Here is a 26,960-nt window from a genome sequence, read left to right as displayed (position 1 = left end):
CCAGGGCCTGCATTACCTGCATGAGACTGGGAAAATGCACAGAGACATTAAGGTGCCGTATCAGTCTATGAATGCACAGAGACATTAAGGTGTTATATCTGTGTATGGTTGCCGTGAGACCAGGGTTATTATCGTTAATTAAAACTATAAGAAAACGTTTCTGTAAAGTTAAATAAGATATGGAAATGAAATGAAAATCCCAGTTTAGTCTGCTGCCCATGTGACCCAATCCCACATAAGCAGCAGGAAATGGAATTAAGGAAGGATGGATGGATGGATGAAATAAACTACAACTAAGCTAAAGCTATAAATATTGCTTCAATAACTAACAAATAAAGAAGCTAACAAATACCAAAAAGCATCAAATTCATTGTTACTGGTCTTATAATGATGGAAGTTGTTAGAGGAAACGTAATCCAGTATATAGCCTTTAAATGGCGCCATGCTTTGGGTCTCTTTCGTAAGAATCTACCTGAGCCATAGAAATAGCCATCGGCATTTTGACGTTTTGTGGAATCCTAGCTAGTTTAGCCCTAGGTAGCTAAACCCTAGGTAGCTAAGTCATAGATAGCTAAGTCCTAGATAGCTAAGTCCTAGATAGCTAAGTCCTAGATAGCTAAGTCCTAGATAGCGCTACGATGGCTACTGACACAAGCCGGACAAGTGCTGCATGGGAGCATTTTGACTAGGAGTGAGTGCGTTATTGTACCTGTATGACAAGCACTAGCTGTTTGTGGACAGCAGTCATCAAGAATAACTGCATCTTTGGGGCAGAGGGTCGTCTTGAAGGTGAATAAAAACTGAGCATATATGTGGGGAAGAATTGCCACTGAAGTTACACATTGAACACACATGCGAAAAAAGATTAAAGCAGTCATTGACACCTTCATACACAACCTGCACACAGTCCCAGTTAAAACAGACGTATTTGTGTTCATGATGCACAGTTACAGTATTTTCAACTCCAGATTTGTTACTCTAAACCATTTAATCATAAGGTTGCCATTTCAGATTTTATTTTATATATTACCTAATATATTTTTCTTCCTTCTTATTTGGTCTGTTGGGGGTGATTACGTTTCTTTGAGAAAGATTATACATTTTCACACACTTTCCAGTAGCTAATTTTCATTATTTTATGGCCACTTGCGCAATAAATAGTATTTTGGACCAATTTATATATTATTTGTAAACGTTTAATTAAAAAAAAAAATTATTAGACCTGAAACTAAAATATATAAAGATAAAAATATATATTTTAAATAAAAACTAATTCATAAGATCACACTGAAAGTAAAACTAATCTGAATGAAAATGGAAAATATGAAAATAAATAACTACATTTAAAAAAATCTAAATTATAGTAACACTGCCACATATATTGAGGTGCGGTGTCTGTGTACGGATGTACATAGATGTTAAGGTGCGGTATCATGTACGGATGCACATAGACGTTAAGGTGCGGTATCATGTACGGCTGTAGATAAACATGAAGGTGTGGGTGTGATATCAGTGCAGCGAGATTTAGGCTCAGTTGTGTTTGTCATTGTCATTCTGTGCAGGGAGCTAACATCCTTCTGACAGAGCGAGGGGACGTCAAACTTGGTGAGTGAAAATGCCACATACTTCAATCATACACACATCTGAAATGTAGCCTGATGTTGCAGTGAAATTGGCTTCTTGCTGTTTTCTGTCTCTATTTGCCTCTTTCGCTCTGTCCAGCGGATTTTGGTGTTGCTGCTGAGATCAGCGCCTCTGTGGCAAAAAGGAAGTCCTTCATCGGGACACCCTACTGGTAAGTGGCCTGGACATCAACCCCCTACTGGTTCTCTGACAAAGACATGACAAAATAACATAAAGGAGAAACAATAGAGATTGGCAGTGGTGGGGAATCTGCCTTTTGTTCAGGAATCGTGTTGCTTTAAAGTTTCAGTTCTCCCTCATACCTTTGTCCGCCGTTCTGTCTTTTGTGGGATTCCTGCTAGTGCTGCTTTTGTTGTATACGATCCCCAAAGCAAAACCACAGTTTCAGTTTGAAAGCTGTTAAAACCTACAGCCCTGATGGCCATTTACATTGCTTTAGCCTCATACAGCTGTTTACAAAATGAATTGTCGCTGTTATCATACATGTATCGCTGTCATATCGAGTCAGCAGTGAGCATACAGTCAGCCGCTGCAGATAAGCGATCTCTGCAGAACGCTGCCTATGTAAGGATCTTTCAGATCCCCGGTGCTATTCCATTTGCATTTAGCTGTGCTTGGGGCTCCTGTAGGTGGTTATTTATGAGGCATGAGGTACTAAACCTTTGACTGGTAGGATTATGGGGAATTCCACATTAACCCTCTTTGTAGGGCACAGTGATACCAGTCGTGAGATTCACACTTTATTCCTCCCATCACATTATGGTAAATTCTATGACAAAATTGCATTTGACTAAATCAGGGTTGGCACATGGTATAGTGGTTGATCACATGGACTTGCAGTGAAAGTTTGGATCATTCACACCCATGAGGGGCTTCTATAGTGTTCTTGTGGCAATAAATAAATATCGACTAAGCCATGAAATGATCCTATGGGGAGTAAATGAAAGGTTAGTTGTACTTTGTGAGTCCGTGCGTCTCTGTCATGGCGTCCTCTCAGGATGGCGCCTGAGGTGGCTGCTGTGGAGAAGAAGGGCGGATACAACCACCTGTGTGACATCTGGGCGGTGGGCATCACGGCCATTGAGCTGGCAGAGCTGCAGCCGCCCATGTTCGACCTGCACCCTATGAGGTAGGTCCCTCCCCCACTGCTCAGGCACCACTGCTGTGTTCTGAGCACAGGCCTGGTCCATTTATCCTCTCCGGAGCGTCAGTAAATTTTGGGGGAGAAGGGGTCAGCTGAACGGAGTGTGGTCAAAAGTCCAAATTTTAGATCCATCTGCATTCTACCTTGAGCTCTTAGCTCTGCTCTCTGAGAAACTTCCTTTTTTTCCCCAAACAGGGCCCTGATGTTGATGTCAAAGAGCAACTTTCAGCCACCGAAACTCAAAGACAGGACTAAATGGTAAGGCACGCGTAGCAAATGATAGCTGTGACTCAGTATCCACAAATCATATGAGTAAGAAGGCATGGACACGTCACAGCTGGGTTGCAGATATTTGTACTGCTGCCTCTTTGTATAATGGCCTGAAGATTTCAAGGTCCCTAACTGTGCCATCTGTTATTATAGGGATCGTGTCCTGGCATGGCCTAAGGAATCTCTCTGTTAGCTTGCGTTGGATGGAGCTTTATCATTCCAGACTCAAGTTGTGTTTATCTCCCTGGATGCCATTGGTCTTTGACTTGGGTGATAAGCTTCAGAAGCTTCTTCCTGAGCATCATGTCACTGTCTCACTGTAGGACAGCAGGGTTTCATAGCTTTGTGAAGATGTCACTGAACAAAAATCCCCGCAAGAGACCCACAGCAGAGAGGCTTCTGGAGGTATCTGTTCATTTAGACGTCTTTAGTTACTTGGCAGGATGCTTATAGCCTTGATTAAATGAAACTGTACTTTTTGTATAAGCGCGTGTTAGTATAATCTGTATACCTACAGTTTCTTTTAGCACAGAAGGAATATGAGAAAATTAACCATTTAGTCAAGGAAGTGATTCCGACTTTTATTTATCAGGTGTGAGATACATGCAACAGTTGACCCTTTGCACATGTAAAAGGGTACGGATAGTTATCTGAAAACTGATCACATATTTGTAAAAATCTGCACTTGAACACCTTTTTCATGTGGGAAGTTCTGACTCGCAGTCCTCCCACAGCACCCATTCATGACCCAGCTCCTGACTCGAACTCTGGCCCTTGAACTGTTAGACATGGTCGCCAACCCAGAGCTGCATGCCCCACCAGCCCAGGACGAGAATGACGGGGATGTGAGTATGGATGTGAGTATGGATGTGAGTATGGATGTGAGTATGGCCCCTCTGTCTCCTGGGCTTCAGTGTCTCTCCATGCTCTTCCCCCCACTTTTCTTATCTTCAGACCTGAATGAACTACTGTTCCCCGGGATACTGGTGCTTAATAGGTACTGTGGTACTGCATTTTTGAAAGCTGTTTGGTATTACGTTTCTTTAGGACCAGTACTCATTATATTATTAGACATCGGTAACATTATATATTGATAAAGCTAACCTTCAGATCAGAACCATGGACTCAATACCCTATATGAGACAGGGTTGCCAACTCTCTGGCGTGACACTCATACTTTCAGACTCTCAGACTCACACAAGAAATCTTATGGCGAATCTATATTATTCCATTATAAACCTAACATTAGCTACATCATAAGCATTGAAAACCCTACAGACTATTTACAAGGTAATAAAACTCTTACATACATGTAAATGCTTGTGCAGCCTTGTAATCTAATTGAAAATCTCGCACTAGGAAATTGGGTGAAGCTGGCAACCCTGGTGAGAATTGCATGCATCATGCTATTTGGCATGTAGTTCCAGTGAACTAGCATATTTGATTTATCCTCTGTAAGTGCTTGCAGAAAAAGTTGTGAGGCTACTAAAATGTCAGCTAGTTAAATATGATCTTCAAGTCAGTTATTTATATAACATACATAGCAAGATCTTATAATATAGAAAACAGGCTACATTAACATAAACAAACTACCATCTGCACCTACAGGTTATGCTATACTGTGTTTTAAGCGGTTAGACAATGAAACATAATGCACTGCACAGAACATTTTTTTATATGTTTATTGAGTAGATGAATAGGAGTAAGAACCTTGGACCCCCAGAGGTTTTTTTTTCTCCATACTTGGGAGTTTTTGGTTCCTCTCCTCTGTTGTCTTCTGGCTTTTAAAATTAAATTTCTTTCCTTCCTTTTTCTCATTCTGTATTTCTCTCTAATGATGTTTTATGTATCACAACACATCCATGTAAAGTGTTTTGGGACAACTCTGTTGTGAAAGGCGCTATATAAAAATATATTGAATGAATGAATAATTTTGGTATCGTGACAACACTAGAATAAACTGTGTTATAATTAATACATGAATGTTGTTGTAAAGTCAACCAGCAAAGAACTGTAATACATAGAAAAAATCTTATATTTATATTCCCTGAGTGGGAATACATATGATTTTGGAACTGTCCACTTCAGCAGACTCTCTCATTAGCACAATAACTCAAAAAGTACTTGATGGATCTTTTTCAAACTTTTCAAAGCACATTGTTTTGGCGAACAACTGAAACTGATCAAATCTGAGACAACTCACCCCAAATTCGAAGCGACGGCACTTAGTAGCTAAAAAGGGTGACTGGAGACAACATTTGACTTTGTGTATGTCATAGAGTACTTGATTGATCTTACTGCTATTTCACAAAAAAATATACAGACAAAGATCTACACCTGATTTAAATTTGTCTTCGGTGACAAGATTGTTGGGGAATCGGAATATTGTTAGACGGAAAGAATGTCCAAACTATCACTCTATCACTGCAATAGATCTTGTTTAAAAAAAGCTCTGAACCTGTAGAATTAACTGGACATTTCTTCTGGAATTATATTCTGAGCATGGGGTCAAAGCAGTGTTTGAGTGATTCCATAATAAAAATGTCCTCACATAGTTTTATCCCCATAACCTGGTTAGGATTCTTAGGTAAGCTTAAGAACATCATCCAATGGGACTGGCCAAACAAATGCAAAGCTGGGGGACCACTACCCTATAAAGGTTTTAATCCCAACAAAAGGAGGCTCTGCCTAATTTCAGTGTATGAGTTTTGAATACTTGTGCTAGCATATGTTCTGATTGTTAACGAACTTTGTCTTAATTACAATGTCTAAACAACCATTTATCAATAAAAAATGTGATCATTACTGAGTACGTGTTTGTGTTTATGTACAGTGGATGTGCGTGTGTGTTCATGTACTTGTGTTTATGTGCGTTTTCACAGATGTGCGACTCCTCCCCTGATAGGATCAAGTCTGCAGGGAAACACCCAGTAGTGGAGAGGAGCCTCTCCGAGGAACAATGTGAGGAACCGGCTTCTGTTTTGTTTACTGCAAGAAACAGACACACTGTGTCTATGGATAGATACAACTTGATTTGCATTCAAATTATAATCTTGTGTTAATGAATAGGGCGACCATTTGTGCTCGTTATCCTGGCCTTGTCCTCTTTTTTGGCACCTAAAAATGCCTGAAAGATCTAGGATTTCGCTTGTTTCCAGGTCAGCATTTGCTTTCCGCAGTCAATAATTTCTGTGTGTATATTCGCATTACTTTGACGCCTCTCTCTGCGCCCTGGCCCTGATATCTTCTTTTTTTGCAAAACAAAACATGGTCACCCTGCTTGAGCAGTTGATTCATTAGAGGCAAGGTGTTTGATGGGTGTTTCGGTGTGAGGTGTGGCGTGCATGTCGTGGTCTGCTGGCAGAGTAAAAGAGGGGAACTGTCTCCCCTCTAGGCATGGTCTGCTGTGTTTAGGAGGAATGGAGTCTCCAGCTCTTCTGCATAGGGTTGTTACGTGGGCTTCTCTGACAAGGGCCTACTTTGTAAGAGTGCTGTGGTGAAGGGGACACCACACACTGAGATGGCATGTTCTGTGCCACCCTTTTATGCGGCCCTCCTTTCCTCAGGTCCACATACATGACCCAGGATAGTGGGAGTGGCCTGACAGGACGTGTTGGTTGTGACTGAGTAGCCATTGTCAGGGCTCAAGGCTTGGCCTCCAGCGGGCATCAGGGCAGATACTGTGGGGCCTGAAAGGAGACATTGTATCTCAGCTGTATGCTGGGGGCTACTGCCTCCCAAGGATGTACATACCAGTAATGTGGACACACATTACATGTGAAAACATGTGAAACCGTTCATGCAAACACTCACAAATGGCTGCACACAGTACTCACGGACATACGTTGAGTGTGTGATTAATCTCTGTTAAAATTAGTGTGACTTGTTTCAAGAAAAGGATGATAGAAATGTAATAAGCTCATTTAGATTTTTTGACTAGTTTTTGAACTCTGCTAGAGGTAGGATGGCATGGAAACATACTGACCAGCACTGTGGCTCCAAGTTCAATTCCTGGCCTTTGCTCAGTGTGGAGTTTGAATGTCCTTGCTGTGTTTGGGTGGGTTTTCTTTGTTTCTCCGATTGATTCTCACAGTGCAAATGCAGTTTTAATGGGTTGGCATCTATAAGCTGTTTCTGAAGCATATTGTGTCCTGTGGACTGGCATCCTGTTTAAAGTGTCCCCAGCTTCCTGGGGTAGGGTCCAAGCTTCTGGAAAACTGATGAATGTTATAGAGCTGATATTTGTCATACTTTAGTGCCAGAACAAAGTATAGTTTGGCTGTTTTGGTATAAAGGGAGTAGATGGAAAAAGGAGGTGCTGATTCCTCAAGATACTTTTCCTTCAGTTGACCAGGTGAAGTTTGGTCCCCCCAGGAGGAAAGTGACCGACCCTTGTCCTGACTTGGTGAGAACATTCTTTTTTTCCCAAAATTGTTTTTTTTACACTACTTCGTTTTTTTGCAATGACTGTCTTTTTTATTCTAATATGTATTACTGCATGCTGGGTCCCCCCCCCCCCCCCCGCCTCGAAGGATACCACAGCAGTTGTTATCTTCACATTGGATCTTCGGCGCCCTGTTGCTTTAGTGACAGGCACAGCATGTGCAAGTTTTCAGTTCACTTTACACTGAAGATGCTTGTACCTGTAAAAGGAAGTGAATCCAAGCAATGACTGGAACAGCTAAGGGCAGAGGTGATGGCCTAGAGCAGAAATTTAGCAATGTCAATTACTGCTGTTGTATCTTTGATCTCAACTTGTATTGATAAATACTGTGTGAATTTGTCAGAACTTCCTTTCACTGAGGGTGTAGAATATAATGGTATTTTTTTGTAAAATACGCATTTTCTCCTTAATTGAGTTTTTCGGAATTACGCACAAGGAGACGTTATTTAAGTGGATGTATGGGTGCTTTTGACAGTAATGGTGATGCTCGTCCTCCACAGAGCTCTTATGACGAAGACTGGAACGTCTCAGAAGATGAGGATGACTCCCCGTATGATTATTTAAGGCTTTATTTTGTAAAACAAAACACAAAGTCAGACAATACAATGCCACTGTATTTGCACAGGCTATACAAGGGTGTGCATGAGTGTAAAAGGAAATAAATGTAAATTATTGCTGGATTATGGTTTTGTCACAGAACTGCTATTGTATTGAGGAAAGTGGCCCCGAATTTTTTATTTAATTTTTTAAATGATTAGTTGTCATACCGCAGCACACAGTGCACAGCAATGAAAAGTGTTCTCCTTAACTCATATGTGACACAGCAGGGGGCAGCTAATTCAGTGCCCGGGGAGCAGTTCTTGGGGGTGGTACCTTGCTCAGGGTACCTTAGTGGTGCCTTGTTGGTTGGGGATTCGAACCTGCAAATCTTTCAATTACAAATGCGCTTCCCTAACCATCAAGCCACCGCTGCCCACAATCATATGTTTATTTAAGTAATTAAATTAATCAAACCATGTAAGCTGCTTTGAATAACCGTGTCTTTTGATAAATAGTGTAAATGATGTAAACGTTCTTAATGATGGTGCTGATGGGTTAGATCACAGGTTTCTGTTTTGCCTCAGGAGTCTGTTGGAGTGTGTTGAAGAAGCTTTGCTGAAGAGGTGGGACTTCCTCCGACCGCAAGCAAATCAAACTGCTGTGTATCTGTGTGAGGACTGTGACATCTGCCAATGAGATTTCAATAAGCTCCTGCGTGTTTAACTCGGTTGTCTCACAGCCTGTACCAGCTCTGAGTAACATCTAATAAACATTTAATCAGACTAGTGTATGGGAGTGTGTAAAATTATGGTTCAGTACCTCCAGTTAATTTATCCCTCTGGGTATTCTGGATACTTTTTGTCTGTCTTTGTAAGAATGGTTAGATTTATGGTGGCATATCGGTAGCAATGCAATACTAAACCTCGAGAACCTTTGTCTGATAATGTAGCTTATGTCAGAAGCATGTTACATTTTCGTATTCTCTTATTGTTTAAGTGTTGTTGTCATCATGAATAATAATAATAATAATCAAGTGTCTCTCAAAGAATGCTCATGTTTAGATGTGCTGTTTATTTCAGGAGTTTAACTGTGAAAAGGGCGCCCTCTGCTGAGGTAAAGGACTATTGCCTGGTTTTCTACAAGCCTAACTGACTTGTTTAAAAACTCTAAATCAGGGGTGTCAAACGCCAGTCCTGGGGGGCCAGAGCCCTGTATAGCTTAGTTCGTTCCCTGTTCCACCAGAAATGATTCAGCTCACGAGCTGTGTGGTAATTAGCAGAAGGAGTTGAATCAGGTGTGTTAAACAAGAGTAAACCCAAAAATGTGCAGGGCTCTGGCCCCCCAGGACTGGAGTTTGACACCTGTGCTCCAGAAGCTTGTTTTGTGATTTGTGTCAAACTGCCACACAAGCCCCCGTTAATGTGTGTGCTGTCCATGTGTGGCAGCGTTGTTCTGGCGAGGATGAGAGCAGACGCGGCGAATCTAAGTGGTGCCAGCTGGCCAGCCCCCCCCTGGTGTCCAGCACCTCCTCCCTGCCGGCCTTCAGCTCTGTCTGCTGCAACCAGGAGGAGAAAGACCTCACGCTCCGCCCAAGTGCTACCCTACACTCAGACTGCACCCTGCTCCCCAACTCCGCCCCAGGTATGACCAGATGTGAGAAAAATTGGCATTCTTGAATAAATATATAACTGTAGACCCATTGAAAAACTTCAACTTTTTTTAAAAAAAAATTCTGACTGAAACTAATGAAATCATCTGACACCAAACTGCCATTTTCTCAAGTTTTATCCAGGTGCTCTGGCACCCAGGATATCAGTCTGTGGTGCAGTGACTCCTGTGCCCCTGAAGGGGGCGTCATACAGGAGGAACCGAAGCCAGGGACAGTGGCTTCCCTGCTCCGGGACACTCCTCTTTCCCCTGAGTGGAGCACCCTGCGAAGAAAGACTGAGGAATCTGTGAGTGCCCCAGCATACGTATCAAAACATGGCTGCCTTCCAGTGAGAATGAAGTATTTACTGTCAAGACACAATCATAACTGAAAAATTCCTATTATTTATAATTTCTTCTTATTCTTTAGTCTCTGTTTTATTATCTGATACTTAGATCTAAATTTGTGCCTTTTTTACTGATTATGTTATTTGTGGCTTAAAATGTCCTCCACATACTATCTGTTCACCTGACTTATCATTTTGCCAGAGAAAATGATAACGGATGTAGCGCATGGCCCCTCACTGTGTTGTATGACCATACTTGTTGCATTTTTATTTCACATATTTAGAGGGCTGATTGTCATGGATTACCGCCCACTCCCCAAGTCCATGTGAGTACGGCCTTGTGCTGATCTAGATCTGGACAGACACAGAGCTATGGACCAGTCCAGATCCACTGACACAGAAACTAATTCTGATATAGATCTGTAGAGAGAAGTGCAAGGTGATAATTCAGCCAGTGATAGAGAAACACTCAAGGTTTAGAAATCTGACCAGAAACTAGTACTGAGGTCATATTACCCTCAGAAATGCCAAAACGGCTCTGTGGCTTCTGCAGTGTGGGCTGCCAATGTGGGAAGGTTCAGCTCTCCAGACCTCTGGAAGTTACGCATTGTTCTTTAGACCAGCCAAATTACATTTATCAACTGTGTTGTTGTTTTTTGCCACTCCATTGTGTATGCAAAAAGTGTCTTGTTTCCATTGGTATCCTGATTTTATTTTTGCTGCCTTGTGTAATTTTACTTGTGTTTGCCTGTATTGTACCTTGGTTTTGCTGTTTTAAACTTTTCAGCTGCATCAGATTATAAATTAATTTTGTAATTGTAAATGCTTTCCGTTTCCGTTTTACACAATGTGCGATACATGCTAGCTATGTAATGTGATCTGCTATAAACAGCAGTGTAATTCCCAGATTGATATGGGATGGGCATTAATGTCTGCCCATATTCCCCAGATGGGTGCCTGTTTCTCAAAGGTCTTCAATGGCTGTCCCCTCAAGCTTTACTGTGCTGTCACTTGGGTTTTCCCAAGGACTAGAGGTAAGGGGTCAAGCCTCAGGGGCAGACACCCACTATCTTCATCTAGAATCTTTATCCCAAAGCACCAATAGTGTCTCCCATCTGCTACCAGATCAGTACCTCATCCTTGGGGCAGAGGAAGGGGTCTATACCCTGAACCTGAACGAGCTCCACGAGGATACGATGGAGAAGGTATTGCAGTGCCGATCGAGGTATTCTTGGAGTACCCGAGGAACATCTGTGATGTACAGTACTGTGCAAAAGTCTTTGGCTGTAAAAGGAAATGTTTACAGCTATTTATCTGGGTATTAAGTGTACAGGTATGTGCAGTACTGGCATTAGCTGATGTGGCGCCCTAGGAGAGCCTCAGTGCCAGCGCCCCTGTCCGAGGCAAAGTGAGACTGGGTGGCCCAAGCTGGCTGCCTCTGCCGCCTATAAGATCTTCTGGCCCCGTTATGTGCTCACATAGTAATTACAACATTGTAACATTTGCAAATTAACACCAAACGATGACTTCAAAGAAATGTCTTCTGTTTTCCTAAAAGTTACTGATATCTAGTTGGATGGCTAGATGAACATCGCTTCAGTTCCCAAACTTCTCCCGAGGAGCCGTTCTGTATATTCATTACATTTCAGAACCACCTAATTAACTTAGTCGATGACATATTGATTAGCTGTACAGGGCGTGTTAGTGGTTAAGTCAAAAAAGACATGAGTGTACTGTATGGTTGCCGGAAATAGTGGGGTGATTTTAGCGGAGGGTTTGCCATGGATAAGCTAACACACTTTTACAGGCATAGTAGCATCGTTTTACAACAACATGAAGATCATTTAATCATTTTCTTTGGCTGTCTAAGACTTTTACACAGTACTGTATATTTATATACTAAATGGTCATAATCTGAAGGTTGCTGATACAGTGACTTGTGGAAAGTGTTTAGTCTGAATTGCTCCAGTGAAATATTCTGCTTGATCAAGATCTAAAATCTAAATAAATAGCTTTACATGCGTCAGGTTATGAGTATAAATTTCTTGTTATAAAAACTATGGCCTTTTATGGATTCTCATGGCCCTTTGGGTACCGAAACAGTTTCAACCAGTAAATTGAAACTGGAATAAAGGTATTTTAGCAGTAAATTGCTTCTAGTGTACCTGTATGTTTTAGCGTTACTTGTATCCCAACTGGTTATGTAATATTGTTTGTGTCACTGAGGAGTAAAATCCCATCATGGTGATCTTGGCTCAGCCCAGGTAAATGGGAATGCTCTGTTCCTCAGCCCCACCCTCACTGGAGTTCTTCCCTGTCTGTGCAGTTACTCCCACACCGATGCACCTGGCTGTACGTCATGAACAACATCCTGATGTCTGTCTCAGGTTTGGCCTCCTGCCTTCTTTCCCTAGCGCTTCATTTGAGGGTTTTCGGTGCCAAGATTCAGCACAAACAGTACAGGATACTGTAGTTAGATATTCTGTACTGTAGTTAGATATTCTGTACTGTAGTGTTAGATATTCTACTGCACCTGTACTAGAGGACTTTCTTCAGTGAGTATTTGTATATATGAATAAGTAGTAGGTATAAATTGAAGTGGTGTCCATTAGTGGTAGGCAGGGGGACAAATTATCTCTTTATTATTTTAGGAAAAATGCAGCGCAACATTAATTGTACTAATCAATCAAAAGTAATTTCCAGTCCTGAAATATTCATATAACCTGCTATTCATGTAGCTGGAGATCCCAGGCATAGGGAATAATACTTTGCAGCAATTCAAGTAATGTGTGAGGAATGTGGTGACTGAACAGGTAACCCGACTGTGTGGAATCCGGGGTTTGAGCACCGGCTCTGACGCTAAGCGATTTTTTTTACCCAGGGCGCCCTCTAGTGGTCTGATGAAAATTACGCTTCAGATAATTTAATTTTCTTTAATTTAATAATGTTGCAAAGTTACATTTGAAAATTCAGTAGAATGTGGATTGTTTTACTTAAATAAATGTGTAGTAATAATTAATTATAAATGTATTTATTATATATATATATATATTTATAAATTTGCATGTGTAGCTTAGCTTGGCATGGCCTGTAATGAATGACTGGTTCAGTGCTGCCGTCTTGCATTCCTGGGGAGACTGACTGTCTGAGCCCTCCCAGGGAAATCGTGCCAGCTGTACTCCCACAGCCTGACGGTCCTGTTTGAGCAGAGGAGACAACTTCAGAAGAGGCAGGGCCACCTGTCGCTGAGCACCAACCGCCTGACAGAGAGGATCATTCCCAGGTGGGAATGTGTGTTATGTGTACCTTTGTGTGGGGGGGGGTACCAGTCATGTACCACACTTTTGGACCTTCTTGTCCATCCATCCATTTTCTAACCACTTACCCTGGTGGGGGGGTGCTAAAGCTTGAGCTTGGATGTGATGCCAATCCATTGCATGGCACATGCATGCACACTAAGGGCAATTTAGACATTCCAGGCAATTTAGAGATGCAGCTGCATGTCTTTGGACTATGGGAGGACAGTGTTACCCGCTAAGCCACCATGATGCTGGACTGTCTAATAAAGGCACTAAAATCTGGTTGTGGCTGAATGAGCAAGTATTTATCTTTGATGAAAACTCCGCACAAAAAATCAGGAACCTTTGGAAACCAGTGTTGTAGGGACAGGTGTTGTTTTTGATAGTAAAACTGCAGTAGCTTCAGAGGATTTCAAAACTCAATTGACTTGTGTCTTTTGGTTATTTGTACACATGACTTGTTACTTCTTATTTACGGCCACCACACTGCTGAACGTTAGGCATGATGTTGCATTGAGACTATTAATTCTGGATTTATCAAAAGGAATTGTTTCACGCCTTACAACTCCCAAAGGGACACCCAGCTGACATCAAACACTCTTGCAGTGCTGTGTAACCATGGGACTTCACTGTGCACCGCTCAGATCGCACCACAGAAAACATGGCAAGACAGACTGAAGCAGTGTGTGTTTCTTAATTAACGACAACTGACGCACCGATGTGGAACTGATGTGGAAGTCCTGCAGTGCCGGTCGAGGTATTCTTGGAGTACCCGATGATTAAGTGCCAACCATTCTGCCTGTCAAGAGAGTTTTCCTAAGTGTGGCTCACAACGCCAGGGGCTTCTGACTGCAGCTATGCAGCACCATTTGGAAACAAGACAACCAGCACCTGGAAGCAGTCTCAGTCATTGCTGGGGACTTAAACCTAATTTAAAGTCCTTTTTAAAGTGCTTTTAAAGCAATTTAAAGAGAATCCTCCCAAAACACCACCAGCACATCACCTGTCACACACCTGGATCCTCGACCTCAATAAGTTTGACCACTCATTGGTGGCAAGCTTCTGTAATCCATTATCACATGCAGTCGTCTCCACACCCCTGCCTCACTCACAGAATAGATGAATGAGTGGCTCCTATGCTCTGTTCAGTGTAGCAAAACTTCTAAACAGGTTAAATCTTGCAAGCCACCAACCCTGACATTCCATCACGTGCCCTGAAGGCATACGGCATGCTGGCACAGTGTAGGGCGAGATCTTAAACGTCTCCTTGTCTTTATGCACCATGCCGCTCTGCTTTAAGAAGACCACTGTCATGCCTATACTGAAGAAATATATTATTTCCTGCTTATCTTACAGCACTGTTCTCAAATCTGAAGGGTCTTGATTATTTTTCTATAACTTCACTCATAGTGTAAAGAGCTCTAGTTTAGTCTCATCTGACCATAGGACTTGCTTCCAGTATGCATCATCTTTCTTCAGGTTGTTCTGAGAATGCTTTAGTCTGGCTTGAAGGTTTCTTCTGCAAAAGTGGAGTCCTTCTTGGTCTGCAACTTCGAAGTCCATTCCTGTGCGGAGCTCTAGTAATTGTCTTCTTTGAGACCACAATTCCCGACTTGGCCAAGTCATTGTTTAGTGTCTTGGCAGTTGTTCTGGGGTTTTTAGGCACATCTCTAACTAATTTCCTTTTGCTTCCTACCTCTGCCAGGCTTGTTCTGTACTGTGTGGGTCTCTCTGAATTTCTGGATTATACATCTCACTCCAGTTCCCGACAATTGGAGACACTGTGATAACTTTGTATATCCTTCTCCTGTTTTGTGTGCATCAACAATTCTTTTTCTCAAGTCTAAGATGGATTCTTTTGTTTTAGGCATGTTGCTTTCTCAAATGACAGCTGAATTATCCTTACTGAGGATTGTACACTCAGTTTTATACCTTCAGTTTTAACTTAATTGTTAAGGTAAATCACCTGTGAAGTTAAAGCACATCGTTATACATAAGCGGCTTGTGCAATTGCTCAATAAATTGTCATTTCTTAAAGGGGGCTAATAATATTGTCCCTGGTCATTTTTGTTTTTTGCTGAAATAATTCCGCTATTGTGTGCAAATATAAATAATTTATTCCTTCTAAAGAAAACTAATATGTTCAGAAATGCAATGTTGAAAATTCCTTGCTCTGTTAAAAATGCACTTTGGAAAATCTTGAAGAAACTTTAAATTTCATAGGGGGCTAATAATTTTGTCCTCAACTGTATGTATTGTTTCACTTCCTATATTGCATCTTTTGTCTTGCACTGTCTAGTATCCTGTTGCATTGCCGTATTGCACTGTTGCTTGTACTGTTTTCCCCTCATGCCCCTGCCTCCTTCCCTGCAAGTGCGACATAAGAATTTCAGTGTTTCTCGGAACATACGTGACAGTAAAACATGACGCTTCGGCGACCTAAACACTCAATTTAAAGAAATTAGCTACAAGCAACATTTCTTACATTAGCGTTAGTGGTAAAATTCACATTGTGATTGGCTGTATCATTAGCTAATTGGTGTATTACATTTATGTAGAACAATGCAGTATTTTCAACCCTTCTGGCTGACTGTGTCTACAGGAAATTCGCTATTTCTGTGAAGATACCAGACACCAAAGGTTGTCGTAGGTGCAATGTTGGTGAGTAATAATGTGTTATTATTCCCAATAGGATTTAATGTTAAAGTGTCTTTACAGCAACTGAAGTGGCCTGACATTCCCATGTTCAGGTTTCTTGATGTTGTATTTACTGTCTACACAAGAGCATATTCTCCCACTTAAAAAGTTACACATATTCTCCCATTTAAAAAGTTACGCATATTTTCCCCTCACGGCCCAGTCATGCTCACTGCCTGTAACCCAAAAAAGAAGGTGTGGCCATGCAAACAGTATAATTTATTCATCAAACAAGACAATGGGTTATGCCCTCAATTTTGGCAACAAGGAAAACGTGGAATGTGGACTCTTTAATTTACATTGTGAATCTAATTGATTCAGCAGAATTCAATTTTATTTGTATAGCGCATTTTCACAACATTACATTGTCTCAAAGAAACCCTTTTATTCTGAAAATGAAAGCATGCCGGTAGTTTACCATTGCCTATATTTGATCATTCTCACGAACATGAGAATTCTTTGATAAAACCAAAATGTTAGAATAAATACAGTATTTGTATTTTATGCATAGCAATTGACATTACATTACCTTATTAAGAATGTAATTCGTAGCTCTGATTAAATGATCTCTCAACCATTTTCCCCAAACTGACAGTACTGTTGCAATTTTAAGATCAAATAGCACAAAACTAGATAAACTGTTTTTAAATCTCTCAACTTTATTGCAAGTAACCCACAACAGAAAATCAATTAGTATAATAAGACCTATGTAAATTTCATCAGAGCGCATAGAGAAAAATGCAATTAAAAGTGCTTAAGTCAATGGCACGAATACCCTCAAGGACCTTTTATGTGCAACATGCACATATTTCGGTGTTTCTCCAACCAAAGTATGTATCTAGCCTAAGCACTTAAACCCCTTATGTCACCCCTTATTCATTTATGCCAATGGGAGACTGCGTTTAAGTGAAAAAACTCCCTGCCTGTCCACATTTCTGCTCCCTCCTAGCTCCCAGTGAGACGTGGCCTGTCTGGGAGTCACCGAGGATTGTGTTAGGAAGCACTGTCACAGAGGACACAATTCTTTGAAAATGTATTTATGCTTTGATTTCTCTCTTTTGCTCTGTATGCCCAGTGAGAAACCCATACACTGACAGCACGTTCCTCTGCGGGGCGGTGCCGTCTGGTGTGGTGCTGCTCCTGTGGTATGACCCCCTACAGAAGTTTCTGCAGTTTAAGGTTTGCTGATTCTCCAGTGTTCCCAAGGAGTTTCCAAAGAAAAAAGTAGAAGGCTATAAATTCTGTATACTTTGTTTTATTTAATTCAGACATACTGTACTTGACTAATTTTAATTACTACTTTAATTAATTGTTAATTAGTAGTTTTCAGTTTAATGTCACAGTGTTAATGGCATCGTTTTAGGTCCGCGGTCCTTATCCTGACCTTCATCCCCCCTCTCCCCCTGTTCCCCTGTCTCAGCACATAGCTGTGGCCCTTCCTGAGTCCCTGCCCATCTTTGAGCTGCTGGTCCTGGAGTCTGACGAGCTGCCACAGTTGTGTGTGGGGGTGAGGTGTGTCAAGCCTGAGCTCCAGGTCTCATCAGCCAACCAGCAGCTGAGTTTTGACATCATAAATCTGAACAGCACAACGTACACAGAGCAAGGTAACAGTACATGGTGTTTTTGCGCTCTCTCTCTCTCTCTCTCTCTCTCTCTCTCTCTCTCTCTATATATATATATATATATATATATATATATATATATATATACAGACACACATACACAAACATATACAGTATATGTGTGTGTGTGTGTGTGTGCGCGTAGAGCATTTTACTCTGCCTCGTAAAAAAGTGTTTAATATTTGAAAATCAATACAATGAAATAAACTGCATGTTTGTATATATTGGAAGCAAAGGAGAAAACTTAAGAAAAATCTGTTCATGCACTTTGCAGTAATACAATACATTAACATTTGAAAACATTTGCCCCATCTTGAATACCTTTGCAGGACGGTGTGGGGTCAGTTTTCCCATGCACTTAAATTAAAAATAAAGTGTGTAGCGTAGCTCCGTGCTTTTTTGACTTAAGGCGTAGTCTCCTATCAGCTTACAATAAAAGTGGCGTTTAAGTGCCCTAAGGTTAGACATGCGCTTTAGGCAGAGAAATTCCAAATACAGACTTGGTCTGTATATAAAGAGAATCTTTTATTTCTACTCAGACTAAGAAACTACAGAAGATCAGTGTTGCATGCTATCTCCCATTTTCTGCTTTAGCAGGGCTCACATGCACATCAACAAGTGTCTAGGCAGTGAACACAGAAGTTCTCAGGCCACTCATAAGGCCTAAGATAGATTACTGCAAAATTCAGTGATCCTGTTGTCTAAGATGCTACAGACGGCACTTTCTGTGAACTTATGAACCTAGGCCTACGTTGTCGGTGTGGCACCTAGGTCTGATTTTAGCAAGATGATACACCATGACCTACCAGTCAGAGAAGGGGATTAAGGCTAGGCAAAAAAAGGGAAGGAAGGATAGGGATTACCAAGGCGAAGACGCCACTAAATAAGGCAATTTATAGCACTGCTCTTCAGGCACGTAGATGTACAGCAGTAGAATTACACTCAGCAGAGGTCATGCATTTCAGCTCTGTTAATGAACATTAGCCTTTCACGCATTTTATGCATGGCATGTAGTAAAAAATGCAATTGAAATTGCTTACTGTAAGTCAGCAGCAGAATGCACATAAGGGTCAGTTATATGCAACATACTAATATTTCGGTGTTTCTCTGCCCAAAGCACATACCCAGCCTAAGCACCCATAACGTCCAGTGCTTAAGTGGATGGGAGACTATGCTTAAGAGAAAAATGCATGCAGCTACACACCTTTTTAACATAAGCACATGAGACAATTATTATTATAGTGAAGCATGCGATTTAATAAGTGTAGGGGTGTGTCAGTGCTCTGTGGCCAATGGCGGGTGTCTTTCTGCTGATAGATGGTGAGCCTCTCAGGGTGGTACAGCTGACGCAGCTGGACAGAGACACAGTGCTCATTGCGTTCCAAGGTGAGCGCTTTCTGCATGGCGAGAAATACCTGCTTAGAGTGTATCTGGTGCGCTCATGCAATAAGGGTTTTGGTATTTAAAAGTTATATTGTCATCACAGTACTACTATTCAAGAATCTGTCATTTTTACTTCATTTTACTATATCAGCTTTTCAAATTCTCTGGTAGTTCTGCTGAAAACAGAATTGGCTTATTGAAGATACTAAATTGACTAATCACTCGACTAACCACAACTGGTTGCAGCCCAGTGGCACATACTGTCCTTAATAAGTCCTTATTCCTGGTCCTGTTGCTTGGCTCCACAGAGACAGTGCGGGTGGTGAACCTGCAGGGTTTCCCGTGTCGAGAGCTGGTCTCAGAGCTGACGTTCGGGTTTGTCATCGACACATTGGGTAAGAGCCTGTGTCTGCAGACATGTGGGCCTTAGCTTTTTCTATTATTGGCTTAGCCATTTAGTTTTATGCTAAGCAAATTCTCAGGGGATTTACAGATTGATCTTTCTTCGGACTTCAGGTTCGTAATAAAATGTTGTCCTCCTTAAATTGAACATAACATCATTTATGCAGAACAATTACTTATTGTATAATTGAATATGGGGGCGGCATGGTGGTGCAGTGGTTAGCATTGTTGTCTCACACCTCTGGGACCCGGGTTCGAGTCTCTGCCTGGGTCACATGTGTGGAGTTAGCATGTTCTCCCCATGTCGTTGTGGGGGTTCCTCTGGGTACTCCGGTTGCCCCCCACAGTCCAAAAACATTCTGAGGCTAATTGGAGTTGCTAAATTGCACGTAGCTGTGCGTGTGTGAGTGACTGGTGTGTGAGTGTGCCCTGCGATGGGCTGGCCCCCCATCCTGGGTTGTTCCCTGCCTCGTGCCCATTGCTTCCGGGATAGGCTCCAGACCCCCCGTGACCCAGTAGGATAAGGGGTTTGGAAGATGGATGGATAGATAATTGAATATGATTAGTACAGTATTTGTGTTGCACTGTTTGTTGCCTGGGATAGGTTCCAAGCAGCCCTGTGACCCTGCTGAAGATAACTAATTTGTACGATGGATGGATGGATGGTAGTGTGACACAGTGTTGTCACTTTCCAGTGATGTCATAGCACTACTCACTGTGACATTATATTTGTGCACAGCTTGTTTACAGGACAGTGTGCTGGCCTTTTGGAAACATGGTCTGCAAGGACGCTGTTTGCAAACTAGTGAGGTAATATTTGATGTTGATGACATCAGCGCTAAACCTAAAATGCTTTCTCTCAAAACTTATTTTAGGGTTCTGTCTATAAAGATTTTTTCTGGTGTTTCCGCATAGGTAACACAGGAAATCACAGACGAAAGCCGCGTGTTTCGGGTACTGGGGACTAACAGGTAAACATTTTGTAAAAAATGCTTGTTACTTGAAAATGAGTCTAAATGTTGATCGCATGACGTCCAAGGATTTCACTGTAAACAATAAATGAAAAACTGTTTCAGAGAACATAAGAAATTTGCTTTGACTTGTTTCATTGTAGACAGTATTAACCCAAGATATTTCATGTTCTGTCTGGTAAAGTTAATTTCATTTATAAAAATATATCCATTCCTGCATTTCAGGCCTGCAACACATTCCAAAAAAAGTTGGGATGGGGGCAATTTAGGGGTAGTAATGAGGTAAGAAAAAAATTAATGATGTGATTTCAAACTGGTGTTGTCAATAGGTGATTGTAGTCATGATTGGTACAAAAGCAGAGGATCTCCAGTTTGTCCACAAATGCATGAGAAAGTTATTGAAATGTTAAAAAAAATGTTCCCCATAGAATGATTGGAAGGGATTTGCATATTTCTCCCTCAACAGTGTATGATATCATTAAAGGATCCAAGGAATCTGGAGGAATTTCAGTGCGTAAAGGGCAAGGGCACAAGCCTAAGCTGAACATCCGTGACCTCCGATCCCTCAGACGGCACTGCATCAAGAACTGTCATTCATTAATAGCTGATATAACCACATTCACAAGGGATTACTTTGGCAAACCTTTCACAAACACTACAATTTGGAGTTACACTCACAAACGCCACTTAAAACTTAACTGTGCAAAAAGGAAGTTTTATATTATGTCTAGAAGTGGCATTGACTTCTCTGGGTCCTGAGGCTTCTGGGATGGACCTTCAGACAGTGGAAACGGGTGGTACTGTGTGCTCTGGACCAAAGACAAAAAGGACCATCCAGACTATTATAAGCAACCTGTCCAAAAGCCAGGGTCTGCCATTGTCTGGGGTTCTGTCAGTGCCCTTGACAAAGGTAATTTGTACTTTTGTGATGGCACCATTAATGCAGAAAAGTACACTGAAATTAGAGCAACATATGCTGCCATCAAGACAACATTTTTTCAAGGGAGTTCCATGCATTTTTCATCAAGACAATGCAAAACCACATTCTGCACATATTACAAAGGCACGGTTGCAGAAGAATAAGGTATGGGTACTGGACTGGCCTGCCTGCCTGCAGTCCTGACCTGATCCCAATAGAGAATGTGCAGAGAATTTTGAAATGGAAAATGTGAGAACGATGACCGTGTACTATTGCGTACCTTAAGATGTATGTGTAGGAAGAATAGGACAAAATGACACCTAAAATGCCTCATCGCTTAGTAGTCTCAGTGCCAAAACGTCTTTTAAGTGTTGTGAGAAGGAATGGAAACATTACAAAGTGGTGAAGGCTGTACAGTCCCAACTTTTTTTTGGAATGTGTTTCGGTCTGAGGTGCAGGAATGGATGTATATTAACAAATGGAATGATGCTGACCAGGCAAAATGTGAAATATCTTGGGTTCCTACTGTTGGCAATGATATAAAAGTCAAAGTAAATTTCAGAATCACCACGTTCTTTTTCCTATATTCCACTGTAACCAAGTCTGCAGTCGTTGCCATAGCTTTGAGAATTGAAAAAGTGTTGGTTTTCACAAAGTTTGCTGTTTCAGTGTTTGTAGATCTTTTGTCAGATGCTTCTATGGTATCCTGAAGTATAATTACGAGCATTTCATGCAGAGTCAATATTTGCAGCGTTGGCCCTTCTTTTTCAAGACCTCTGCAATTTGCCCTGGCATGTCCCCCCCTCTTGAGGATTGACCACAAGTTCTCAATGATATTAAGGTCTAGTGAGTTTCCTGGCCATGGACCCAAAATGTCAATGTTTTCTTCCCCAAGCCACTGAGGTATCACTTTTTCCTTATGGCATGATGCTCCATCATCCTGGAAGAGGCATTGTTCATCACTTAACTGTTCTTGGATGGTTGGGAGAAGTTGCTCTCGGAGGATGTTTTGGTACCATTCTTTATTCATGGCTGGGTTCTTGGGCAAACTTGTGAGTGATCCCAAGCCCTTGACTGAGAAACAGCACCAGACATGAATGGTCTCAGGATGCTTTACTGTTGGCATGACACCGGAGGTAGCGCTCACCTTTTCTTCTCACCATTTCTTCTCTGGACAATCATTTTTCTGGATGCCCCAAACAATTGGAAAGGGGATTCATCAGAGAAAATAAGTTTACCCCAGTCCTCAGAAGTCCAATCCCTGTACCTTTTGCAGAATATCAGTCTGTCCCTGATGTTTTTCTTGGAGAGAAGTGGCTTCTTTGCTGCCCTTCTTGACACCAGGCCATCCTCCAAAAGCCTTCTCCTCACTGTGTGCGCAGATGCACTCACACCTACCTGCTGCCGTCCCTGAGCACCCTCTGCACTGGTGGTGCCCCGATCCCGCAGATGAATCAACTCTAGAACATAGTCCTGGTGTTTACTGGACTTTCTTGGGCACCCTGAAGCCTTCTTTGTAACAATTGAACCTCTCTCCTTAAAGTTCATGATGATCCAATAAATGGTTGATTTAGGTGCAATCTTTCTAGCAGAAATATCCTTGCCCGTGAAGACCTTTTTATGCAAAGCAATGAAGACTCCCTGTGTTTGCTTGCAGATAACAGAGGAAGAACAATGATTTCAAGCACCACCCTCCTTTAAAGCACCCAGTCTGCTATTATAACTCAATTAGCATGACAGAGTGACCTCCAGGCTGTGTTAACACCTGTGTTAACAAGAGAATCACTGAAATGATGTCAACAGGTTCTTCTGTGGCAGGGATGAAATGCAGTGGAAATGGTTTTTTGGGATTAAGCAATGAACATTCTGGAGATTATGCAAATTGCCATCATACAAACTGAGGCAGCAGACTTAGTGAAAACCAATACTTGTGTCATTCTCAAAACTTTACCAGGACTGTAGTGTTTTGCATCAGTGTAGCAATGATATGCTGTTAGAGAGGATCAAAGAACCAAAACGGAACACTCTATTATTTAATTAACAACCATTACTAGCTTTTGTATGAAACATCAATAGGCCTGACTGATGTGATTTTTACCACAGGTAACCACTAGATACTGTAGAAAATTACTTGAAGAACAATGATTTCAAGCATCACCTTCGTTTTAAAGCATCCGGTCTAAACATAAACATTGACATTTTTAAAAATGTATTAGTTATGAACTTTACAGCTGTCTTTATATAGAATTCACACAAATAAATTGCAATGGATTGCCATTAGTACCACAGTATATTTTCACAAAAGTAACTCCATACAGGTACTACTTCAGGTGCTATTCTAGAGCATGAATATTTTAATCAATATCAAAAAAATCCTGGCAAGAATTTTAATAATATCATCATATAAAAGGGTCTTTATTAAGGTGTCCTGAATATTTTGAATAATCCAGAGGTTCTAGCCAGATAAAAACGTCTTGTCCTGTTGCTTTTTTTTTGTCATTATTTTAGAGACATCGTCTTGCAGAGTACCCCAACGGGAGTTCCGTCTGTCACTAGCAATCTTTACATGCTGACCGGCCACGAGAGCAGCTACTGAGGGAAGAAACAGAGAGGAGGGAGAAAGTGGAGAGAGGCAGCCAGCTGCCAAGGAACCAAAGCAAGAGGGCGCAAGGTGTCCACTTCACAGGACAGGGCCTTGTCCTCCTGGTCAAGGTGAAACTCTGTTTTGATCTGGGTCAGAAATCAGGACAGTCTAGTATGAAGTACAATAACCACAACCTAAAAAAACCCCAAACTTGAATGGTGTCAACAGACAATAAACATAGAAACATTCATTATATATACTTATATAACTGATGGACCTGGACCATACCACCAGCACATTCACAAACAAAGGAGAGCTGAATGCAAAAAGTTAAATTTGACAAAGGTTACTATAGATACCCCTGAATCCCTCTTAGTTTCTTCCCATTAACTAATCTGCCTTAGGGCTATCTGGAATGTGAAGCGGATTGTTGCATTTGCTGTAAGAGCTGGGTTATCTCTACCAAGACATACTGTGCCTTCTACTTGCACAAGGTATTGACAGAATGAGTATATGCTGTTACTGTTCTTTTTATTGAAAAGTAATGATTACAAAATCCATTTTGACAGAAATACTGATGTGTGTGTGTGTGTGTATATATGGTAATGTAAAAGAGATACAAATGAATGCAATACACTGTAACAAATATTGAAAAAACGTGTTGTAAAATATTTATTCATGAAAACTCATGAATCATGTACAATATATTGACATATATTAACAATACTGGTCTTGTGCTTTTGACTGTGAAAAGTCTTGTGAAAAGACCAGTATTTCTCAACCTTTTTCCAAGGACCCCCCCATGTCCAAGGAAATGTGTTTGGGCCCCCCTGCACAGGTTATGATATTGTTTCTTTGTTTGCATTCAGCAATGATGATTGTGAATCTTTATTAATATAAACATATTTTGATTTGGTTACAGTGACAAACGATGATTTCTTTTGAACATGACAAAAAGGTTTCACTCCGCTACGTCCACCAACACGTTTTCTCTCAGTTCATGACACTGCTTTCAAAACAGAAAGTGAACAAAAAAAAATCTATCTAAATATAAAACCTGTTTTGCAAATCCAGCACTATTTTGCTCTAAAATCAGAAACCTGACAACTATGTCCCTAATAACTGAAAAGATCCTCAATATATGCTAGTAGCCTTCAGCTAAACAAATATTATGGTACATTTCACAATGTAAATGAACAAAATAACGATACCTCGCATTTCCCCTCCATCAACTTACCCATGAGATATTTTAGCTGTGAATGCTGGGATTCTGTGTACCATCATGACCAAAGCAATGAAATTAAATATTTTACAGCGTTGTGAGGATTCATGAAGCAGTCCTGATCGCCCTCCTGTTTGCAAATTCCCACGATAACAATACCATAATCCAGCAGTTATTAGGCAGGAAAACAAGTGAAACTGCTCAATTTGCCTCATGTAAACAAGAGCACATCTGTGTTCTGTTTACTCTGACTGAGGAGCTTCAAGCTGTTATTTTGTGATGTGAGTTTTCACTGAGGAAATACGATACAAAGTACATCTCTTCAATTCATGGATAACTGCACATTCAGATAAGCAATAACTTTGTAAATTACAAAATATCATTTGTTTTCTAATTTTGATTGCTACTGTAAAAACTTGTATTTAAAAAGAAAAAAATATGGAAACTGTTGGTAACTAGGTTGTTCTCTGTCATACTTTTTTCCCGGGCTTTTCATATAAATGGTGCAGCCCTTGTCGGTTCTCACTGAGGCCCCCTAGTGGACTGGAGTCTAAGAAATGTTTAAAGCTATTTATTTGGGTTGTGAGTGCATACTTGCTCAGAAATTAAAGACAATCTAACATTAGAACATATGCAAATGAACAGTAACATATTAAACCTCACAAGAATTTCTTCTCTTCTCCAAAAAGAGAAAAATCTTATTAGGCTGCTAGAAAAATACCGCTCTAGTTCCCAATCCTGTCTTCAGGGGCACCTCAACCATCCCCTGATATACTTTAAATTTTGACCATGTCACTTAATTCGTTTAGTTTCAATAGCTCAGTTAGGCATTGATTAGCCATAAAAGGTGTGCTAGTGATCAAGTCATTAAATGCATGGGTGTATTGGATGGTTGCTACAAATACTGGAGTGAATATATGACCGGTTTTGAAATAGGCAAACTAACACACTTTAATAAACATAACATCATGACTTTATACCAATATCATTTACACCTCATTTTCTATGACTGTGTGACTCCTGCTTTATTTTGAAATCATTAGTTATTTTCCGTTTGTGGAACAGAGCCCTTTTCCTCTTGATTTTATTTTTAATTTCTGTAGTAAACCACCTTGTTTGCAGTTTCCTAGATTTAGTTTTGCTGGAGACAGCTGGAGTCCTATTGCACTTGCAACAATGTGCTTTTAAAAAATTCCAATGCCTCTTCAACCAGCTGCTTTCCGTATGTTGGCAGCTACTTTTCTTTCAGAACCACCTGCTTTTCCGTATGTTGACACTGCGGAGTGTCCGTTCTCCCTCAGTACTCTGCAGGAGTCCCTGGCTGTTGATGGCTGGTGCTGGGGCCGTAACTGTCCCTGTAGCCACCCTCTCATGGCGGCCGAAGAGGTGATTACGTTCCTTAGCCAAAGCAACGCTGTTGCTGGTAGATAAGTTGATATTGCTGTTTTGGTCTGTGATGTGCCGTATCCCTTGCCATTCACGTCTGGGATTGGAGCTGCTTAAGTGGCTCTCAATCCGCCTCCTATAGGTCGTCTTTGCGTCTCTGATGCCCCTCCTCAGCTCCGACCTGGCAGTGCTGTACTGTTGTGTGTCACCCGACCTAATGGCCGTGTTACTGGTCCGACATAGACATCCACCATAACATCTGCTTTCGGATGCAGGATTTCCTAACAAACCAAGATGGGCCCCCACCACTCCTCCTTATGTCATTTTATTTTTTTCTGCGCCCAATACATCTCGTGAGAATAAAAAAAGAGAGATTCAATATTGTTCTTCAGAGAACATGGGGGTAGCATGTTAAGGAACAAAATTAGGCACAGAGGTC

The 26,960-nt window shown here is 41.2% G+C and overlaps 1 protein-coding gene across 4 annotated transcripts in view; it reads left to right on the top strand.

Annotated features, from left to right (window-relative positions):
* map4k2 (mitogen-activated protein kinase kinase kinase kinase 2) overlaps positions 1-24,830 on the top strand; it is a 38,306-nt gene extending 13,476 nt beyond the window's left edge. Inside the window, exons 6-33 of one of the 4 annotated variants that reach the window (XM_049028963.1) lie at positions 5-52; positions 1,563-1,605; positions 1,723-1,795; positions 2,642-2,773; positions 2,984-3,046; positions 3,382-3,463; positions 3,793-3,903; positions 5,941-6,019; positions 7,405-7,463; positions 8,003-8,052; positions 8,627-8,665; positions 9,122-9,155; positions 9,488-9,683; positions 9,825-9,997; positions 10,321-10,362; positions 10,986-11,070; positions 11,162-11,241; positions 12,363-12,423; positions 13,196-13,319; positions 15,938-15,996; positions 17,108-17,211; positions 17,453-17,636; positions 18,972-19,040; positions 19,346-19,432; positions 20,179-20,249; positions 20,355-20,410; positions 20,636-20,692; positions 23,838-24,830. In XM_049028963.1, coding sequence (XP_048884920.1) covers positions 5-52; positions 1,563-1,605; positions 1,723-1,795; positions 2,642-2,773; positions 2,984-3,046; positions 3,382-3,463; positions 3,793-3,903; positions 5,941-6,019; positions 7,405-7,463; positions 8,003-8,052; positions 8,627-8,665; positions 9,122-9,155; positions 9,488-9,683; positions 9,825-9,997; positions 10,321-10,362; positions 10,986-11,070; positions 11,162-11,241; positions 12,363-12,423; positions 13,196-13,319; positions 15,938-15,996; positions 17,108-17,211; positions 17,453-17,636; positions 18,972-19,040; positions 19,346-19,432; positions 20,179-20,249; positions 20,355-20,410; positions 20,636-20,692; positions 23,838-23,925 — 2,349 coding nt within the window. In that variant the 3' untranslated portion in view covers positions 23,926-24,830. Of the gene's footprint in view, positions 1-4; positions 53-1,562; positions 1,606-1,722; positions 1,796-2,641; positions 2,774-2,983; positions 3,047-3,381; positions 3,464-3,792; positions 3,916-5,940; positions 6,020-7,404; positions 7,464-8,002; positions 8,053-8,626; positions 8,666-9,121; positions 9,156-9,487; positions 9,684-9,824; positions 9,998-10,320; positions 10,363-10,985; positions 11,071-11,161; positions 11,242-12,362; positions 12,424-13,195; positions 13,320-15,937; positions 15,997-17,107; positions 17,212-17,452; positions 17,637-18,971; positions 19,041-19,345; positions 19,433-20,178; positions 20,250-20,354; positions 20,411-20,635; positions 20,693-23,837 lie in introns of all 4 variants that reach the window. The other 3 variants (XM_049028962.1, XM_049028965.1, XM_049028964.1) reach the window with 3 other exon arrangements.
* The last annotated feature ends 2,130 nt before the right edge of the window (positions 24,831-26,960 follow it).

This window comes from Brienomyrus brachyistius, chromosome 10 (genome assembly GCF_023856365.1).
Source record: "Brienomyrus brachyistius isolate T26 chromosome 10, BBRACH_0.4, whole genome shotgun sequence".
In the NCBI taxonomy this organism is placed as follows: Eukaryota; Metazoa; Chordata; class Actinopteri; order Osteoglossiformes; family Mormyridae; genus Brienomyrus; species Brienomyrus brachyistius.
This window is presented reverse-complemented; position numbering and strand designations above follow the sequence as displayed.